The sequence below is a fragment of the Erinaceus europaeus genome, chromosome 4, assembly GCF_950295315.1.
Source record: "Erinaceus europaeus chromosome 4, mEriEur2.1, whole genome shotgun sequence".
In the NCBI taxonomy this organism is placed as follows: Eukaryota; Metazoa; Chordata; class Mammalia; order Eulipotyphla; family Erinaceidae; genus Erinaceus; species Erinaceus europaeus.
Window position 1 is genome coordinate 75,500,291 of NC_080165.1, and position 19,683 is coordinate 75,519,973.

Here is a 19,683-nt window from a genome sequence, read left to right on the forward strand (position 1 = left end):
CTATATACTACACCTAGCAAATTAATAATTATTCAATTTTTATCAATTAAAATCTTTGCTACCAAAATATATTTATTTATACCTATATAATCTTATAAAGATAGGCTTATCTTTGTTTCCAATGCATATAAATTTAAAATTTTTCTTGTGAAGCATTAATAGTAGAAATTTTACCTCCTTGGGTCTTACTTTTGTTTAATTGCTGACCTAGTTGCACCAGAAATAAGCCTCCCACATTTACAGACATCTAGTATTTGACAAATGACCCAAACTATTAAATGGAGGAAGAAGAGCCTTTTCAAAAAATGGTGTTGGGAAAATTGGGTTCACACATACAGAAGAATGAAACTGAACCACTGCATATCACTAGGCACAAAGTATGATCCAAATAGATCAAGGACTAGTAAGTTAGACCAGAAACTATCAAATACTTAGAGGAAACTATTGGCAACACTCTTTTCAATCTAAATTTTATAGGCATCTTCAAATCCAATTGCAAGCAAGACTAAAAACAAAATAAACCAATAGAACTACATCAAATTAAAAGTTTCTGCACAGCAAAACAAACCACAACTCAAAGAGACTGTAGTCAGTTGGTTATTTTTTATCATCATTAGGACTTCAGTGCTTTGTGTCAACTTTTAAAAAAATTATCTTTACTTATTTATTTATTGGACAGAGACAGCCAGAAATGGAGATGGAAGGGGGAGAAAAAGAGGGAGAGAGACAGAGAGACACCTGCATCCCTACTTTACCACTCACAAAGCTTTCCCCCAGCAGGTGGGAACCAGGGACTCCAACCTGGGTCCCTGCACATTGTAACATGTGCCACCCCCTGACCCCCTCCCCAACTTTTTTAAGTAGAAAGAATAAGACTGAGAAAAAAAACAGAGGGGAAGACACATCACCATCCAAGATTATCTCAGTGTTGTGGGAGCTGAGGAAAACAAGTGTCTTTCCAGATGAGCTATCTCACTTTCTCTTAAGTTTTTTTAAGTTCTTTTTTTTTCTTTATTGGGGGGATTAATGGTTCACAGTAGACAGCAAAATACAGTAGTTTATACATATGTAATTTTTCTCAGTTTTCCATATAACAATCTACCAACCTAAAAGGTCTTCTTCTGCCATCATGTTCCAGGACCTGAATACCCTTCCCAGTCTTTTACTTTGGTGCAATACACCAGTAAGTTCTTTCCTTTTCTTTTCTTCTTCTGTCTTGTCTTTTCTTTTCTTTTCTTTTTTCTTTTCTCTTCTCTTCTTTTATTTTCTCTTCTACCTCTCTCTCTTGGTCACTACTTTTCATTCTGTTACCTAGCAGACTCTCCATCGTATTCCCTGCACATGTAGTACTTGATTCCATCCTTTGTCTTTAAATGAACTATTCCATTTCCTTCTTCCTTAGACCAGAGAATTGCTACCTATACACCAGTATTCATGAACTCATTCTATTAAACTCACCTTTGTCTCTCAGAGTTGTGCATTCTCTCCTCACCATTCCCACAGCATCCTTTATAGTGCTCTTTGAAAGAATACAGTGCCTCTTTCATCTCTATTACCCTAACACTGCACAAAACATCTGATACAGAGTGGTAGTAAATGATTAAATAAATGGATTAAAATGTAGCATGTGTTCTGAAGGAAACTTTAGTACCATGTTAGATAAAAGCTGGCATCAAACTGCTTTGAAAATAAACTGAGGGCCTTTTAATTTATTGATTCTATCTAACCCTCCTGGAAGCCAAGATAAACATTAAGATAGGACAGGGCTCAATAAGGACAGATAATGTACATCTCATGGAAATTAGTCACCAACATAAATTCCTGAGAACCTTGAGGAAGGTAAGGCTGAATTACTATATTTTTCCACATTATGTAAAATACACGTGAGTAATGAATAAGTTGGATATTGATCCCCGGCAAAATCATAGAATTAATCATTATACAATTTGGTTTTAAGCTACTAAAAAACAATCATTACAAGAAAATAGCATGTTAAAACATGCAAATAAAACTGACTTTAAATGCAATCAGATATTTAACAAACTTTCTTAGAAATATGTCAATAAATGTTGGTTAAATTTCACACAGTGAGAAAATAGTTAAAGAAAGTATTTTATATACATGTAGTTTAATTATCACCTAGAAACAGCATTTCTGTATGCACCACAGAATTGTGTTTCAGTTCTTGTCTTACAAGTATACAAAATTCACAACTATTACAAAGGTAAAAAAAGTAATTGTAATGTATATTAATATAAAGAGGCAAAAGATGACAGGTATGAACATGCTAATAATCCCAAGGTTAAAATCCCAAAGTAAGAATATGCAGTTACCTGATTTAAGAAAACAACCATCTGAAGGAAGCACAGACCCATCATATTTTAAGTTTCACTCCAGTTCTAAAAAACAGTGATTCTATTGGGGCCCTAATTAGAGACTCCTTGGATTCCCCCACAGATATGATGGGTCTAGATATCTAATAGATGCCTCTCTTCACCATCATTGGTCACTTCCAGCATGAACGTCATCATAAGCCCTCTCGTGGGCCATTCCAGGAACTTGGTCTCCCTATAATGTAGCAACACTAGGGAATGTTCCACTCTCTGAGGGGAGGCTGGGTCATCCTACCCTGCCACTTGAGGAAGACTGGTTCTGAAGAGTGTAGCCTAGAATGTTCACAGCTGTGACCATGAACTGTGAGCTCAGACCAGCAGGATTCAGAGATTACACTCCTGTGCTAAATATGAATATGTATGGACTCTGGATCAGGTGGGTGGAGTAAACAGTTAATTTTATTCATCCATTTTCTTTAAGATTGGGAGCTACATTCTGCCCTATCCAACTTTATAGCCCTATTCTAAACTCTGACACCAATTCTCAGACAATATTTTTGATATTATCAAACTCAAGCAAAAACTATGAAAGTCATAGGCCCCTAGGAACATACCTAAAATAGACTTCCTAGATTCTTTCCACCCTAATATCCCTATTCTAATCTGCTCTATTCTTACTTTTTGGTTACTGTTCATTAATAATTTTGTCCTGTTTTATTTTATTTTTTTACTTTCTTTTTTATTTTATTTTATTTTATTTATTAAAAGGAAACACTGACAAAACCATAGGATAAGAGGGGTACAGCTCCACATAATTCCCACCACCAGAACTCTGTATCTCATTCCCTCCCTTGATAGCTTTCCTATTCTTTAACCCTCTGGGGATACAGACCCAAGGCCATTGTGGGATGCAGAAGATAGAAGGTCTGGCTTCTATAATTACTTCCCCGCTTCTTCTTCTTCTAGCGTTTGCCCTTCTTCCGTAGCCAGTCAACAGCGTCAGGTCGAGCCTGATGTAAAGTTTCGAGACCTCCTTTGAATCTGGAGAGGTGGCAGTCGTTGACTATGTGGGTCATAGTCTGTCTGTAGCCGCAGGGGCAGTTCGGGTCGTCTCTGGCTCCCCAGCGATGGAACATAGCGGCGCACCGGCCATGGCCTGTTCGATAGCGATTGAGGAGGGCCCAATCATAACGTGCTAGGTCAAAGCCGGGTTGACGCTTGCAGGGGTCTGTGATGAGGTGTTTGTTCTTTACCTCAGCTGACTGCCAACTCTGTTTCCAAGAGACTGGAACAGAGAAGTTCAGTGTAGGCATAGGGGGACCAGATTGGGTGACGAGACGTCAAGCGTTGGACAGGGTGGGCGAAGATATCCGCGTATATTGGCAGGTCCAGTCGAGCGTAGATGTGGGGAAATGAACTTAGATGATGCCGCATCCCGACGAATATCTGGCGGGGTGATGTTGCTAAGAACTGGCAGCCATGGAACCGGGGTGGAACAGATGGTTCCAGAAATTATCCTCGCTGAACATGGGTGTTGACAGATCGATCCATACTCCCAGCCTGCCTCTCTCTTTCCCTAGTGGGTGGGGTCCTGGGGAATCAGAGCTCCAGGTTTGTCCTATTTTATATCTTACCACCTGTCAGTCACTAAATTGCAGATGCTATCATGATTCCATACTGACTTACCTGGGCAGATGACCTTACCAATGTATCCCAGAACTACATATCCCCACAGCCCTACCCCACCAGGGAAAGATAGAAACAGGCTGGAGGTTATAGATTGACCTGCCAATGCCCATGTCCATCACAGAAGCAATTACAGAAGCCAGACCTCCTACCTTCTGCACCCCATAAAGATCTTTGGTCCATACTCCCAGTGAAGACAAAATGATAAGTGGGAAAAGAACAGGGCGGTCTGAACTCCAACTCCATCAGGACCCAGAGGAAGAAGAGGGAAAGGGGAGGGACATTCGTAAATAATAACAGGTATAGATGTCAATTGGAATGAAAGAGAAGATGGGACCATAGGGAAAAATGGGCAAATATATACAAATATAGATAGTTGTGAATAATGGTTATATTTTGTTAAGTTTTTCTGTTGGAAGTAAAGGGATATGTATGATAATATCATAAGGCATATAATTAATTTTCATTTCTTCTTTTTTGTGAGTTTTAAAAATTTATTTATTTATAAAAAGGAAACACTGCCAAGACCAGAGGATAAGAGGGGTACAATTCCCATCACCAGACCTCTGTATCCCATCTCCTCCCTATGATCAGTATCTTGCTGTAGATTGGTAAGTATAGAATGGATTGAATGTGGTGCACAATGGCAGAGGACTTAAATTGGGGTCAGTGTGATACCTATCATAGGGAGATGAGAAATTTTGCCCAAGTGCCCATGACAATACTGTAAAGTACTATCCAGAAAAATTAAATGATTTGAAAAACACAAACAAAAAGCAAAAAAAAAAAAACAATCTTTATCTACTTAGAAGAACTCTCAATTGGTCAGGTAAGAGATACTTATAGTTAGTGATTTAGTAGCTATGGAGGAAAGTGGGAAAGTGGGTAGATATAATTTGAAGGCAGATTAATTGTTTTTGGTAATATGACAGAGAAAGGAGAGATAGTGGTAAAGACTGTCATATTTTATGGTCACTGAACATTGTAAAAGGAAAATTTGGGGGAATTGGGCGGTAACGCAGCAGGTTAAGTGAACATGGCACAAAGCCCAAGGACCAGTGTAAGGATCCCAGTTCAAGCCCCCGGCTCCCCACCTGCAGTGGAGTTGCTTCACAGGCGGTGAAGCAGGTCTGCAAGTGTCTATCTTTCTCTCCCATCTCTGTCTTCCCCTCCCCTCTCCATTTCTTTCTGTCCTATCCAACAACGACAACAACAATAATAACTACAACAATAAAACAACAAAGGCAACAAAAAAGAGAGAATAAATATATTTAAGAAAGGAAAAATTTGAATGCTCTAGTCAACAGTAGTTCCTTTGGTCTCTGCACTTTGCAACATGTGATGTAAACCAGCTACACTATCACCCTGCCCCCTACTTAGCTTTAAATTATTACTCCAAAATGGCAGCCTTGTCACTTAGTGCTTAGTCTAGAACTAAATAAGCCATCAACACTGAATTGTGTGTCCCCATTCTGAATATAGAGAGTCTAAATGACTTAGATCGTGTGTCTGGAAAACCCTATCATCAACTCAGCTATTTTCTAGAGTGTTCATGAGAAGGGGAATAGGTTGAGAAAAAAAATGTTAAGGCAAACACATGATAATGAGTATTGTTGATATATAGGAAAGTTCTTGATCTTTGCATCTTTATAAAATATCTTACTGGCTTGCTTAATTTTATTATTGATTATTGATTTTATTATTGATTTTAAATTATTTTCACCAATAATTTAAAAATTACAATGTAATTGCAACTGAAAATTATGACCCAAAAATCAATCGATTACCTTTAGCATACTGCTACGTTAAAAAGAGACTATAATTTCTGGTATTAAAAGAACTGTACTGCTTTATTTTAGAATATAAACCAGATCATGCCCTCCAAAACCAATATGCTTCAAAAATAATGGAAAATATGACTGCACATTCCAGTATATTGTCAACAATATTAATATTCTGTATATTGTTTCTCTTTGGAGCATAATTCACATTATCATACATGTAAAATACTTTTGATTTCTAACTACCTCATATATTCAATGGCAGGAGTTTGAAAAAGTAGGATTGATACTGAATTAAATAAATCAAATGAAGAATCATTAAATACTTTAGAAGGTTAAACAGAAACACCACTTAGCCTTGTTATGTTTAATTAAGTAATTAATTGATTCTGTGTGCTAGGCACTATATTGGTTGTGAGAGATAAAAGAATAAACAGATATATCCTCTTGTGTCTCATGAAATTTCTAATTTACTAGAGGAAACACCTCTCATGTCAGTAAATTTATTTTAAGTTATGGTTAGTGCTAAAGAGCTAATGAAGTAAGGTGTTGTATTTAATGTTCTTTGGCTCCCACCTGACAAGGGGAAAACTTCACAAGTAGTGAAATTTCTCACTCTTTTCTCTCTCCCCATGCTCTCTCTCAAAATTAACAACAAACTTCAAGGTGGGAATGATATTTATAACATATATGTCATGATTATTATCTGGTATGTAAAAATACTAGTGCCATGTAGAAAATGGTGGTGTTATTTGAAATTTTGTAATTTACAACATGATAAATTCTTAAAGGATTGGATCAAGATCATATCCCTTGTTGTTACTCAATCTAAACTTCATAGAGTGCGTATTTTTCACAGTGCCTGAGTTAGTAAAATTCAACACCTAATTCTGTTTATGAATAATATACAAAATCTAGCTTTCACTTTGATTTAAATATCAAAATATTATAATGTTAAGTGTAGTCAGAACTGTTTTTTCCCCCTCAACTTAAACAGGTTTGGGAGAAGCAGAGAATTTAATAAAGTATTATTAGCTGAAGTCAGTTTGATGTGTTAAAAAGATAATGAAAGGTATGCAGTCTGATTTAAAAACAGGCCTTTTTCTATGCAAAAGAGAAAGACAATAAAGTAAAAATTTAAAGAAATAATATTTATTGATTAAAAATTAGGAAAAATTTTAAAGCTATTTATGGCAGAATGAATAGGCAGCCAGTATTCTAACTATGTAGACTGATAAAAAAAACTTTCAGGAAAGTAACTAGAATACATGTTTCAAAAAATTATAAATTTCCATACTTATAAATACAGTATTCCAGAACTCTAGTTTGAAGAAAGAACAAAGATGAGTTTAAAGATGCTTACCAAGTTGTGATAATTCTGCATTAGATGAACTTGTTAAAATAAATTCAAACACAAAGAGATATAAATTTCAAATAATAAGAAAATGGTCAAATAAAAATATACCAATAAAGTAATATTAAATCAGTATAAATTACAGTTTAAAATACTTAATACTAATGAAATATTACAACTCTTGCTGGTTACTCTGTTGATGTTGTTTTCATCCGTCTGTCTTTTGTTTTGTTTTGTTTTCTTATTTTTACATTTGACTCTATAACAACTATGAAAAGATGCAGTAACAGGGGCTGCCGGGCAGTAGCATAGCAGGTTGAGCACACATGGCAGAAAGCGCTATAAGGATCCCGGATTGAGCCCCCAGCTCCCCACCTGCAGGTGAGAGTTGCTTTGCAGGTGGTGAAGCAGGTCTGCAGGTGTCTTTCTGTCCTCCTCTCTGTCTTTCCCTCCTCTCTGAATTTCTCTCTGTCCTATACAACAATAACAACTACAACAAGGGCAACAAAATAGGAAAAATGGCCTCCAGGAGCAGTGGATTCATAGTGCAGGCACCAAGCCCCAGCGATAACCCTGGAGGCAAAAAAAAAAAAAAAAAGAAGCAGTAACAGAGTCAAGCATATTTCACCTAATCTAGTTATTCACTTGCACTGTAAGGAATCAAGAAATTGACACACAATCTACAATAGTGAACACTTAAACCTTGAGCTTAGCTTTGGGATTACCATTATACTTCCCAATTGCCTGCTTACCATAGCTAATTGAAAGTTGGCACGATTACCCCCATACCAATTGGCATTGGCCACAGATAAACTGCCATGATTTGAAATAATAGTTATTATTTTACTCCATCTGTCCTCTTCATGTTTCAAGTCAGCTGTCAAATCAAACTAGAAGGTTTTTTCCAAATGTTGTAGAAGTTGTATATGTTAACCAGAGTATAGGAAACAAATGCATAATAGTTGTACTCTACAAGGTGAACCAAGAGAAGATTCATAGAAGGTAAGGTGACATGTTGGCAGTTGTTTTAGAGTGGTAGATGGAAGGGCAATACTTAATATAACAGTATTTAATAACTGCAGTCTTAATTTTCCACACAGAGCAAAATTGCCAAGGATGTATAATGAAACACAAAAAGTGCATTTTAACTATGACTGCTTTCTCCAATTTAAATAAACATCATATTACATTGCATTACAGAGCCTAGGTCAGACCATGGTAACAAGAGAATAAATGTCACATGTCATTAGAAATTTACAAGTAGCTTTCCACTTTAAAGGAGGAATTAAAGCAGGACTGATATATATATATATATGCCACGTAGTTGTGCTTATTAGCATTAGTTCAACTTAGAGTGAAAGGAAAAACGAGAAATCAAGATGTTCACACTAGATAATGCCCATAAGTCTGAATAAACATAAGCAAGAATCTATAAAATGTTGGATAATGCTTACAGTTTCTTCAACAGTGTAGTTTATTTTAAAAAGCCTAAGTCACGTTCTTATTTTAATAGATTAATTAAGTGAACATTACTATTTTTTAATTGTCATCACAGCTAACCTTTGGTCTATGGAACTTGTGCCTGCATGATCAGTTCACTGCTCCCAGCAGCCATTTTTTTCTCTTTCATTTGTTGATAGAGGCCAGGTGGTGGCACACCTGGTTAAGCACACACACTAAGGTCCACAAGGACCTAGGTTCAAGATTCTGGCTTTACAAGCAGTAAGCAGGGCTACAAGTCTTTCTCTCCCTCTCCCTCTCCCTCCCTCCCTTCTCAATTTCTCTCTGTCTCTATCCAACAGTAAACAAAAACAAATTGTGCTGATATGAACATAGATATACACATGTTTTTTTGATGGGTGTATTTAACTTTTTAGGATATATTTCCAGGAGGGGAACTATTGGGTCATATGAAAGGTCCATTTCTTTACACCTGTCCTTGTGTTTTGCACCATGTGCACTTAACCCACTGCCCTATCGCCCAACTCCCGAGAGGTCCATTTCTAACCTTAACCTTGTGAGGGTTCTCTTGACTACTCTCCACAGAAGTTGGACCAACTTACATTCCCACTAGCAGTGCAGAGGATTTTTTTTTACCCCTACAACCTCTCCATCATTTGTTGTTGTTATCATTTCTGATGTACAATATTTTGACAGGAGTGAAGTGGTATCTCACTGTTTTTTTCCTAATTAGTATATTACAAGATTATAAGATTTCAGTGCATAGTTCCACACTATACATGCCACCAGTCTTTAAAAGCAATACTATATACAACTGGCCAAGAGATATACTGGCAAAAATATATATCAGTGAAAGGACAATTATTGTCCCCTGTGACAACCTTTATTATAACCACCAAACAAGTAAAATACAGTAAAACTTATGTTCATCTCAGATCCCACCTAAATTGGAGGTCTATTCCCTTCCTATCTTTAGGCCAGATTCTATATACCCATAACCAGTTTGGATACAACATATAGTACTCAATTATTTAACTACTGGGAGAAAGTCTAACCTTCTCAGATAAAGAAAGGATTACAAAATCTGGATAAGGGCAAGAGACTGGCTCACTTTAATGATGTCCTTTTATTTTTTTTTTTTCTCTCCAGGGTTACTGCTGGGACTCAGTGCCTGCATTACGAATCCACTGCTCCTGGAAGCCATTTTTCATTTTTCCCATTTTTGTTGCCCTTATTATTATTGTTATTGTCATTCTTGTTGTTGCTGGGTAGGACAGAAAGAAATAGAGGAGGGGAAGACAGAGAGGGGAAGAGAAAGATAGATTCCTGCAGACCTATTTGTCGCTTGTGAAGCAACTCCCCTGCAGGTGGGGATCTGGGGGATTGAACTGGGATCCTTGAGCCGGTCCTTGCACTTTACACCATGTGTACTTAACCCACTGCACTACCACCTGTCCCCTAAAGATAGTCTTTTTGATAAATAGCAGGCCACTCAAAAATCTGAGGTTCTAGTCAAGGAATCCTTGATTTCCACATAAATATGATAGGCCTAGACCTCTAATAGATCTCTCTCCACCATCACTGGTCATTTCCATCAGGAACATAATAATAAGCCTTCTTGTGGGCCTCTCCAAGACCTTGCCCTCACTAGAGAGCAGCACTAGTAGGGGCTGCTCCACTCTCTGAAGGAAGGCTGGGTAAGCCCACTCTGCCACTCAAGGAAGACTGGTCCTGAAATAAGAACAGCCTAGAATATTCCTAGCTATGACCATGGACTGCAAGCTCAGACTGACAGGGACTCAGATGTCACACAGGCTCCTGTGCTAAATAGGAAATCTAGGGCAGGTTGATGCAGTAAACTGTATCCGAACTGGTTTTGTGTATATGGAATCTGGCCTCAAGTTGGAAAGAGAAGAGACTTCCAGTTTAAGTGGGATCTAAGATAAACATAGATTTTACTTGTTTAATGGTAATATAGAGGTATATGCTTTCCTCATGTTTGGGAGCTACTCTCTGCCCCAATCCAGCTTTTTAGCCCTATTCTCAACTCTGACACCATCTTCCCAGACAATAATTTTAGTCTACCTTCATGATAGCTATCAGCCTCAGGCAAAAATTCCTAATGTCTTGGACCCCTTGAAACATACTTAAAATAGACTTCCTCGAAGCTTCTGCATACACAAAGACTCCTAATTTCATTTGCTTTATTCCTACCTTTGGGTTGCTGTTTATTAAACAATTTTTCCTGTTTTATATCTTACCATCTTTTGGCCACCAAATTGCAGACACTACTATGATGCCATCCTGACTTCCCTGGAAAGATGACCTCAACAATCTCCTGAAGTCTCACCTTTCCAGAGCCCTACCCAACTAAGGAAAGATAGAAACAGGCTAGGGGTATGGATAGATCTGCCAATGTCCATGTCTAGAGAAGAAACAGTTACAGAAGCCAGACCTTCCACCTTCTGGACCCCACAAAATATTTTGGTCCATACTCCCAGAGGGATAAAGAATAAGGAATCTTCCAATAGAAGGGATGGGACATGGAACTCTGGTAGTGTGAACTGTATAGAATTGTACCCCTATTATCTTATAATCTTATTAATCATTATTAAATCTCTAAATAAAAATTCAAAAACAAAAAAAGAATGACAAAAGTCAAAAATATAGTTTAAATATTATAGTTGTGTGATTCTTATTCCTAGCTAAAAGGGATTTGAACTAGTCCCCATTCAATATACTATCTTCTTGGGCTGGGGAGACAGCATAATGGTTATTAAACAAAAAGACTCTCATGAATGAGTCTCTGAGCTCCCAAATCCAATCCCCAGCACCTACCATAAGCCAAAGCTGAGCAGTGGTCTGATAAATACCTCTCCCTCTCTCATTAAACAATAAATAAATAAGGGAGTCAGGTGGTAGCATAGCGGGTTAAGCGTACGTGGCACCAAGCCCAAGGACCTGTGTAAGGATCCTGGTTCCAGCCCACAGCTCCCCACCTGCAGGGCAGTCACTTCACAGGCAGTGAAGCAGGTCTGCAGGTGTCTATCTTTCTCTCCCCCTCTCTGTCTTCCCCTCCTCTCCATTTCTCTCTGTTTTATCTAACAACGATGACATCAACGGCAACAACAATAATACCTACAACAATAAAACAACAAGGGCAACAAAAGGGAATAAATAAATATTTTAAAATAAATAAATAAAATATTATTTTTAAGAAAAGGTATTATCATCTCTATTTGATGCTTTTTTCCCTGAGAATAATTCTCCATCAGTAGTTTCACTTTACAGTGAAATTATTTGAAACAAGTTTGAAAGTGGCAATAAATAAGAGACAAGGAGTTAAAAGGAGACCTTTAAGTCAAATGGAATTTTTCAGACTGTATAGAAGTCTACTAATGTGTTGGTATGCTTCTAATTCTGCTTCTAAAACCCCTTCTGTTTCATTGGTTTAATCCCCCTTAACACTGTATTCTATTTACATAACTAACCACTGTTAACTAAGCACTACCCTGCCTGCAGGGCATTGGTTTAATCCCCATTGGTTCATGATGTCTTTTTGCTCCACCCCCTCTTGTCATACACCCTGATTTGCACCAGTCACTTTTTGCTCCACCCTCTCTACGTCACATCCTGTTTCCACCCTGCTTGGCAAGTATATATATAAGGACAGGATCATGAATATAGTTAGTTTAGTTTAGATGGCTTAGATTGTGCTGCGTTCCGCATAAATAAAGATTGATCTGTGTACCACTCAGCCATGAGTCCCTGGTCACCTGTCTCTCGTCCGTGAAGCTAGTCTGGCATAATGGCGCCCTGAACAGGGACTGGCATATGGCGCCCAACCAATGTGGGACCTAACCTGCCCATCCCCCAGATAAGTAAACTTGGCTACCTATCCACTATGGGCTGCCTTTCTATTTATGAAGAGGTTTCCCAAAGCCTCTACTGTTTCGTCATGAGACAGTTTCTCTGTCTCTGGAACATTTTGTTCTGGACCACACTTTGGTTCCCTGACTGGGAACTTTGGTTTCTTATGACTATGATCGTAGAGCTTGGAAGATGCACGGATTTCTCCTTGGACTTTCTGGATTCCCTCTCCCAAGTTTCCTGAGAAGAAGGACTACATTTTGCTCCGGGCCACAATTTGGTTCTTTATGACCATGATCATAGAGCTTGGGATATGCACGGAGATTTCCCCTGGGACTTTCTGGACTTCCTCTCCCATGTTTCCCACAGAGAAGGACTACTCTAATTTAAAGAGCATTCTGCAGTACCCTGGCAGTCCCCAAGAATAGAGACACGTGGTTAGTTCTACCCTCCTAATTCCATTTTTTCTTCGATGGGAAGACACTTTTAAAAATGGATGCCTGCAGCAATCCTGCAGGAACCGTCAGAAGCACCCTAAATGGAATTTTGAGGAGCTTTTTTTGGACTAGGATGCCCTCTGGGGACTCATGTTACATGGTGAGATCTGGATAATCTGGTTAAAGGTGAAAGAAGCAAAAACTGCCTACAGCTTTTCTCTCATTCACCCCCCTCATTGTTCTCTCTGAATATCTTAAGTTTGCTGTCTGCTTTCAGTTGCGTTTCATAAGAGAGTGATTTGAATGACTGAATTTTTGTATGACATTGACTTAAAAAAAAATGCTGGATGCAGCCATGATTTCTAGAGACATCCAGAAACAATACAAAAAAAAATTTTTTTCCTCTTTTGATTTTTTTTTTTTATGTCTTGGCATAAATCTGAAACGTTTAATCCTGAAAACTGTATGAGTTATGGGTGGGGCAGATAGTGCAATGATTATATTAATGATTCTCATGCCTGAGGCTTCTAACCGTGGTTATACTGTTTACCTTTCCACATTTTATTGAGTTTAAACTGTTTAAACAACCTAAAAATCATACTAGAAAGGACTTCCAATTATAATGGAGTTATCAATTATAGTAAACTTCTAATCTGCTACAAGTTTTGTTTGACAAGTAAGTGAATTACAGCTGTCAAGTCTTCACATGAAAAAGCATCTGCTCAAATGGAACCCCGGAAATCCATTTGGACCCCTGTTCTCTGACATTGCCCACAATATAGCACGACTACAGCAGCCCCCTCCCCCCCGAAACCAATGATGTGACCTGGCACGACCTGAAGAAACAGATTCACAGACTCCAAAGCTCACTCTTTACAGAAAAGCGGAATTCCGGTGGCTGACATTCCCCATTGAGACAGACGTGCAGCGTTTCATCCCCTGGCATTTCTTCCATGGTCATCTACTTTGGACTGACACTTCCATCGGACTTACTAGTACACCTCTTGGACACCTCATACAACTTTACAGCAGCTTCCCTTTACGCTGCTGGGTTTCTCAAAGACTGACCGCACCCAGCTGCCTAGGTCACACCCCCTCACCTGCAGGCCCTATGCCCAGAGGCAGGAAACCTCTCCTCCTTACTAGGTCCTGCACCCAGAGGCAGGAAAGGCCCTCTGAGGTAGGAAACACCCTTTGAGGCAATAGATGCCCCCAGAGGCAAGAAATGCCCTTTCGCCTGCTAGGCACTGCCCTTTGAGGTAGGAAACGCCCCCGTCAGGCCTCCCCTTGGCATCACACTGGTTCTTGCTGCTCTCCTATTTTGTTCCTCCATGTCTTGTTCCAGTTCTTTTGAAAATGCCTGTATGATATAGGTTTCTGTTCACCCTGCACTCCTGATACTATGACCATTAGTTAAAAAGAAAGGGGGAATTGTTGGTATGCTTCTAATTCTGCTTCTAAAACCCCTTCTGTTTCATTGGTTTAATTCCCCCTGCTTAACACTGTATTCTATTTACATAACCACTGTTAACTAAGCACTACCCTGCCTGCAGGGCATTGGTTTAATCCCCACTGGTTCATGATGTCTTTTTGCTCCGCCCCCTCTTGTAGTACACCCTGATTTGCACCAGTCACTTTTTGCTCCACCCTCTCTATGTCACATCCTGTTTCCACCCTACTTGGCAAATATATGGACATATATATATATATATATATATATATATATATATATATGGACAGGACTGTGAATATAGTTAGTTTAGTTTAGATGGCTTAGATTGTGCTGCGTTCTACATGAATAAAGAGATACTGCTTTCCAGCTCAGCCATGAGTCCCTGGTCGTCTGTCTCCCGCCAGCGAAGCTAGCCCAGCACTGATGAACAATACTATGTATACAAACAGCAAAATAGTCATTAAAAATTTAATGAGATGTTGACTTTAAATGATAGAGGATGCAAGTTTTTATTTTCTAATCTCACTTGTTCCTATAGGTAAAATTCCACTAAGTAAAACATGATATATATATATATATATATATATATATATATATATATATATATATATATATATATGTAAATAAAGCATTTGTTTTAAGGTATGGCATTACAATACTATTATTTAAACCCAAAATATTCAAAAGATTCTGTAGAAGACAGGTCATACTAACCTATAGAGAGAAATAGTCAAAACCTTTCTGAGACAAACCTAATAGTAGAACTGTGAATTGGCTTTTAGAGGCAAATCCTCCATGACACATGCTAATTAGCTATTCAGCAGCAAACCTTTGTGGGCATGCTAAAACTCGCAAGATCTCTGAAGTTACATGCAGAAAAGGCTATCACCCTTTGCTTCTGACCTTTTCCCAGACTAGACTTAAGAGTGAGAAAATGTCTCAGTCCAGTAAGACATATCACTACATAATTGAGTGAAGGCTTCAAATTTATGGGGAATTTTGCCAAAATTTGCTGTATAAATATGTCCCAATAAGTGTGTTCAGCATTTCACTCCAGGCAATGCCCTGAATGGTTCCAAGGTTCCTTGCCTCTTAATGTTTTCATTTCTCTCCCCTCCTTCAAACCCTTGCAGGAGCTCGCACACTATGGAGCCAGACTCCCTCAAGATTCTGAAAAGGAAAGGCTATAAAAAACAGTCATCACTTAATGGAATTATCCTCAATTTTATGATTAGTAGATAGCTGCTTTCTCCACTGCACATTTCTGTGAGTAGAAGAAATTATCATCACATGTTATCTGTCTTATAACTATAACAGATGTTCATTCGGTCTACAAACAATATTGAAGAAGAAAATAACTAATTACTGCCAAGAAAACTAATTCAAGGCAGTACTTTCTAATATGAGGTTATCTCTTGTCCTTTCTCATCCTCATTCTGATTGTCCAATTATATGCAATTTTATGAAACAAAGGAGTAGTACTGTTTTTGTTCTGATGAAAAGTGAATTCAGACAATGAAATTCAGAATTCAAATGACTGTCTTAAAAGAAATTTTGGGTGACTAAAGTACTTCTAGTCATTGTTCTTGCAGTAGAAAGCTATAAAATTGTTCATAACTGCTTGAATTAGTTTAACTGCTTCCCTAGATGCCTATCTATATACTTCCACAATGTTTTCTCTGATTCTACATCTATACCCATGTGAGATTTTAGAAGTTAACTGTAACCTGATAGTATCTGATGTACCCTGAAACAAACCCTGTGATTTTCTTTATATCTTGTCCAAACCTTTTAAATAGTTTCTCATTAAATTCTTTCAAGCTATTTTATTTTGTGTGTACCATATCTTTTCAGTTGAACCCTAGTACAGTTGGCTTTTTAATTTTACTTCCTTTGGAAAAATTCTACTGATAAACCAACTACACAGAAGCCAACACAAATCATTTAAATATGAGGAGACCTAGTGCATGTCAATAACACTGAAAAACAACATAAAAACCATAATTCTTAATAAATACTGGAATTTCTAGGTATAACTATATGTCTAGGTATAACTACTGGAATGTCTAGGTATAAATGTCTAGGTATGACTGCTATATAAGCAAGCTCAGAATGACTTCTGACAATCACTAATATATTATATCTACCTTAACTAAGCAAATGTTTTAAATTATTTCTACAGAAATAGTGTATATGATAGTGAAAAGTTATATATTGCACTTCAAATATTTTCAAGTTCACTTTTTATAGATAAATATGGAAAGAGAAATAATTACCTTTTCACCAATTTCTCCTTTGTCACCTTCAAGACCTTGCTCTCCCTGTAGAAGAAAAACATTGTGCTTATAATAACAGAAACACTAGTGTGTGTGTGTGTGTGTGTGTGTGTGTGTGTGTGTGTGTGTGTGTGTGTGTGTGTGTGTGTGTGTATTTTTTAACCATAGCACTGCTCATCTCTGGCTTGTGGTAGTGTTAAGAACTGAATATGGGACCTTTGGTTCCAGAAACACTATTTCTAACATAAGTAATTATTATTATAATAGCTATAATGTTTCTAAATATGAAAATAGTTGACAATCATGAATAAATCATTTCCAATATTTTAACTTCCCCCAAATCAACATTACTAAATACTGAAATGGTATAGTTTTCTATATTCAAGGGTTAATTTCACACTTATACATGCTGTAAATCACTACACACTCCAGCAAAATCATGTGCTCCACCCTGGTAATCAATATAGTTCTCAAAGAGCCTGAGAGACAGATTACTCTCATAGATGCTCTGAGAATTGAACGCAATATTACAGCATCTGACACAAACTAAGTTAGGCATTATTGTTTTAATTACCATTCTAATTATTTCACTAAGTCAGCTTTATCTAGTTGGTTTCTATGGAATTACATTCTAGGGAGAGCTTTGGATGAATGAGCTCAAGTCTGAACCCCAGAGTTATGGCTTCAGCTCTGATACAGCACCAAGCTCTCCGTAATCCAGGTCTCCTGCCTTTTAGTCAAAGAAAAGAATTAGCAGTTGTTAAGTCTGGTGACTCTTAACTATCATAATTCCTCCAAAAAAGGATAAATCCCTGTTTGAAATAAACTTTCCCCAACTAAAATTTGATTTTTATCTCTAACTGAAAATCTATTTCTCATGTAGTTCTGTATAGGTGTTCCTAGTATTCATCCTTTATAGTAGTTGTACTGTACATTCATTGCATGTTTTCTATAAGCCATGCATTTACATGACAAAATAACCAGAAAGTGGGATGGGTGATACTCATCCAACCCTATAAAAAGCACTGTGAAAACATTTCTTCTAAGTGCACACAAGAAATGACACTTTCTGGGAGTCGGGTGGTAGTGCAGCAGGTTAAGTGCACGTGGCGCAAAGGTGCAAGAACTGGTGTAAGGATCCTGGTTCAAGCCCCCGGTTCCCCACCTGTAGGGGAGTCACTTCACAGGCAGTGAAGCAGGTCTGAAGGTGTCTATTTTTCTCTCCCCCTCTCTGTCTTCCCCTCCTCTCTCCATTTCTCTCTGTCCTATACAACAATGACAATATCAATAACAACAACAATAACTACAACAACAATGAAAAAGAACAAGGACAACAAAAGGAAAAATAAATAAGTAAATTAAAAAAAAATTTTTTAAAGAAATGACATTTTATTATTTCCAATCTCTTCTGTAATAATTATCTTTAATAGTTGATAAAATTAAAATTAATTAATTCTACTATATGTACAGTTAGTGTGTATATTATATTATACTACATACCTAATAAAATATATGTATACATCTGTGATTACATAATTACTTCTCTTTAATATATTCTGAGAAAGGTAGTAATATAGAAAAAAAAGGCTGATACTTCGTTATATTTGCCAGTAAATTCATGGTATTTGTTTCTACCACTTTTCTTTAAATACAGATTTTTTTTTGATCTGTTACATCAAGCTGACATCAATGCTGCTAAACACACCAGAACACCCACACAAAGTTAGCCTGATAGAGCCACCACAGCTGATGGGAAGTCCAAAGCTATTTCCCAATAGATAAATCTGTACATTCCTTGGCTTGCAACTCTACTCGCAGATAAAGCACATGCTGTATCAATGGGTTTTGTCTAGAATTCCTGTGAAATAATTTGCAAGTTTGCCACTTCAGCCTTATTGTCATTATCAAGCCAAGTTAAGGAGAATTTTTCCAGAGTTGCTAACTATAAATAAATGTCTATCTTTTAATAGTAATTTTAAATATTGAGAAAACTCTAGGTATAACAGTAACTTCTGACATCTTGTTGTTAAGACATGTAAAATTTCTCCAGAAATTAGAAGTGATATTCTTGACTCTGAGGGCATCTAATATTACATAAATAATACTTTCTAAGTTGTGGTGGAATTATTTGGGTGGTATTTTGACTGCTGTTCCCCCTAAGATTAACTTCAAAAAATTTAAACAGACTGGTTTCTGTGTTTCCAGTAATTTTAGTCTCAATCACATTCCTTTCCAGTGGGACAAAGCAGACCTTGAGTAATATAAGGGAACAAATGAAGTTTGCTGATAACTTGGGTAAGTTTACATTGATAAGAAAAAGAAAATAATAGGCAAAGGAAGATGTGTCCTAGCTAATGCAAAAGTCTTTATTAATTTTTGAAGAGGTTAGTTATAGCACCTTTGCAATAGTTAATATTTTATGTCACTGCACATGTTTGGCTCAATTTGGGACATACAGAAAGAAAGATAAAATACAATCTAATTTAATCAAAGGTGAAGAGTACTCTAGTCTTCATTTTAGAATCTGGAGAATAACAGTGGAATAGTTCCCAAAGAAGTACACTCCCATCACCCACAGAAATCACAATTGTTGCTTATAGAAACCCATTACTTAAGCTCTCTGATAAAGCTCTCTTTTAAAAGTGATTCATTTGAGAACAGATTACCTTCACAAATTTTCTTAGGAAATATCAGTTAGTGGTCCTCTAACAGTCTTGTAGGAAAGTCAATTTCATCGTTCACTGTCTGAAATTTTCTTGTAATGTGTGTAAATTCAATTTTCACAGTGTTAAAAGTTTAATAAATGAAAGACAGAAAATTCTTTACCTTTGGACCAGGTAAGCCTGGAACTCCATGTAGACCATTTTCACCCTAGAAGAAGGACACAGAATATGCTTTATTAGTTATAAAAATAAAGAAAAATTTTGTAGCCTTTATTAACTTGCTCTAGTGTTGCAGGGAAAATTAGATTAATATTAAATGTTCATCTCTGTAGGGGCTTTCCATTTCTTGCTCATCTTAAAACTGTATGC

The 19,683-nt window shown here is 37.2% G+C and overlaps 1 protein-coding gene across 1 annotated transcript in view; it reads right to left on the bottom strand.

The window, feature by feature from the left end:
• Positions 1–19,683, bottom strand: part of COL19A1 (collagen type XIX alpha 1 chain) — a 388,031-nt gene that overhangs the window by 262,910 nt on the left and 105,438 nt on the right. Inside the window, exons 10-11 of the mRNA XM_060190822.1 lie at positions 19,478–19,522; positions 16,652–16,696 (exon numbers count right to left, since the gene is read on the bottom strand). Coding sequence (XP_060046805.1) covers positions 16,652–16,696; positions 19,478–19,522 — 90 coding nt within the window. The remainder of the gene's footprint in view (positions 1–16,651; positions 16,697–19,477; positions 19,523–19,683) is intronic.